Genomic DNA, 1078 nt, shown 5'->3' with positions numbered 1-1078 from the left:
GTGCATGCAAGCTTGATCTGCAACATCTTTAATAATTAGTTAATTAATATGCCATAGATCATTAATATTCGCTAATCTCCACCTCACACTGTTTACAATTGAAAAGAAAGAATAAAAAAACAATACCAAAGCACAGCATAGAGTTTACTTTATATAAATGTGAACCTGAGTTCAGATTTACAAACAACATACAAAGAAACTGAAAATGGAAGCAGCAGCTAGGAGTTGGAGAAGAAGCTCTTCTTCACATTCTTTGTTTCAATTCTTCATATTTTCACTTGCCATTCTTCTCCTCATGTTAAACGTTCCAACTGTCTCTGCAAGCGAAACTACCAACAAAGCTTCTCGTAAGACCTACAAAAGCTTCATAAAGAAAGCCTGCAATTCAGCCACATATCCCAGCGACTGCTACAAATCTCTTTCCAAATACGCAACCGCCATTAAAACAGATCCAGAGAAGCTCTACAGGGTTTCCTTATTCGTCACTATAAAAGCTGCTCGTAAAACATCCTCCTCCATATCCACTCTTTGGAGACTAAAGGGTTTGAGTCGTACAGAGCGAGCCATCGTCCGTGATTGTGCTTCAACAATAAGTTATGCCATTGACGAGATGAAGCAATCCTTGACGGTAATGGCCAATATACAAGGCGCAGATCATAAGTCTGAATTAATAGAAAATATAAGGACATGGGTTGCTGCTGCATTGACAGATGAGGGCACATGCACGGATGAATTTGATGGCCAGAAAGTGAGCTACGAAGTGAATAAGAACATCAAGAAGACTGTGTTGAATCTCTCCAAGTTGACCAGCAATTGTTTGGCTCTTCTCAATACTCTGTCTAATCGTAGCTAATTACAGCACTACTAGTGCTCACTGTTTACCTTTGTACCTTTCACGTAGTACACTTTTTTTCTCCGTATACCTTCGGCAGTTTAAATGAAAATTTCCAATCTTTTTGTCTCAACAGTGTTTGCATGCACCAATATTGTGATTTGTGAATACGTTTCGTTGTTCTTGGCCAATGATATTAACATTTTCTTGCATGAATGATATAAATTGGAAAATGTTGCTTGGAAG

General features: G+C 38.2%; 1 protein-coding gene across 1 annotated transcript; it reads left to right on the top strand.

The window, feature by feature from the left end:
• Positions 1-205: 205 nt before the first annotated feature.
• Positions 206-853, top strand: LOC107887594 (pectinesterase inhibitor 4). The gene has a single exon (XM_016811841.1). The coding sequence runs from the start codon at positions 206-208 to the stop codon at positions 851-853; it is 648 nt and encodes a 215-aa protein (XP_016667330.1).
• The last annotated feature ends 225 nt before the right edge of the window (positions 854-1078 follow it).

Source organism: Gossypium hirsutum, chromosome A03 (genome assembly GCF_007990345.1).
Source record: "Gossypium hirsutum isolate 1008001.06 chromosome A03, Gossypium_hirsutum_v2.1, whole genome shotgun sequence".
In the NCBI taxonomy this organism is placed as follows: Eukaryota; Viridiplantae; Streptophyta; class Magnoliopsida; order Malvales; family Malvaceae; genus Gossypium; species Gossypium hirsutum.
The sequence above is the reverse complement of the archived record's forward strand: the minus strand, read 5'-3'. Positions and strand labels throughout refer to the sequence as shown.

Bases quoted from the DNA above. Each gene is read 5' to 3' on its own strand.
- LOC107887594 (XM_016811841.1), top strand. From the start codon at position 206: ATGGAAGCAGCAGCTAGGAGTTGGAGAAGAAGCTCTTCTTCACATTCT.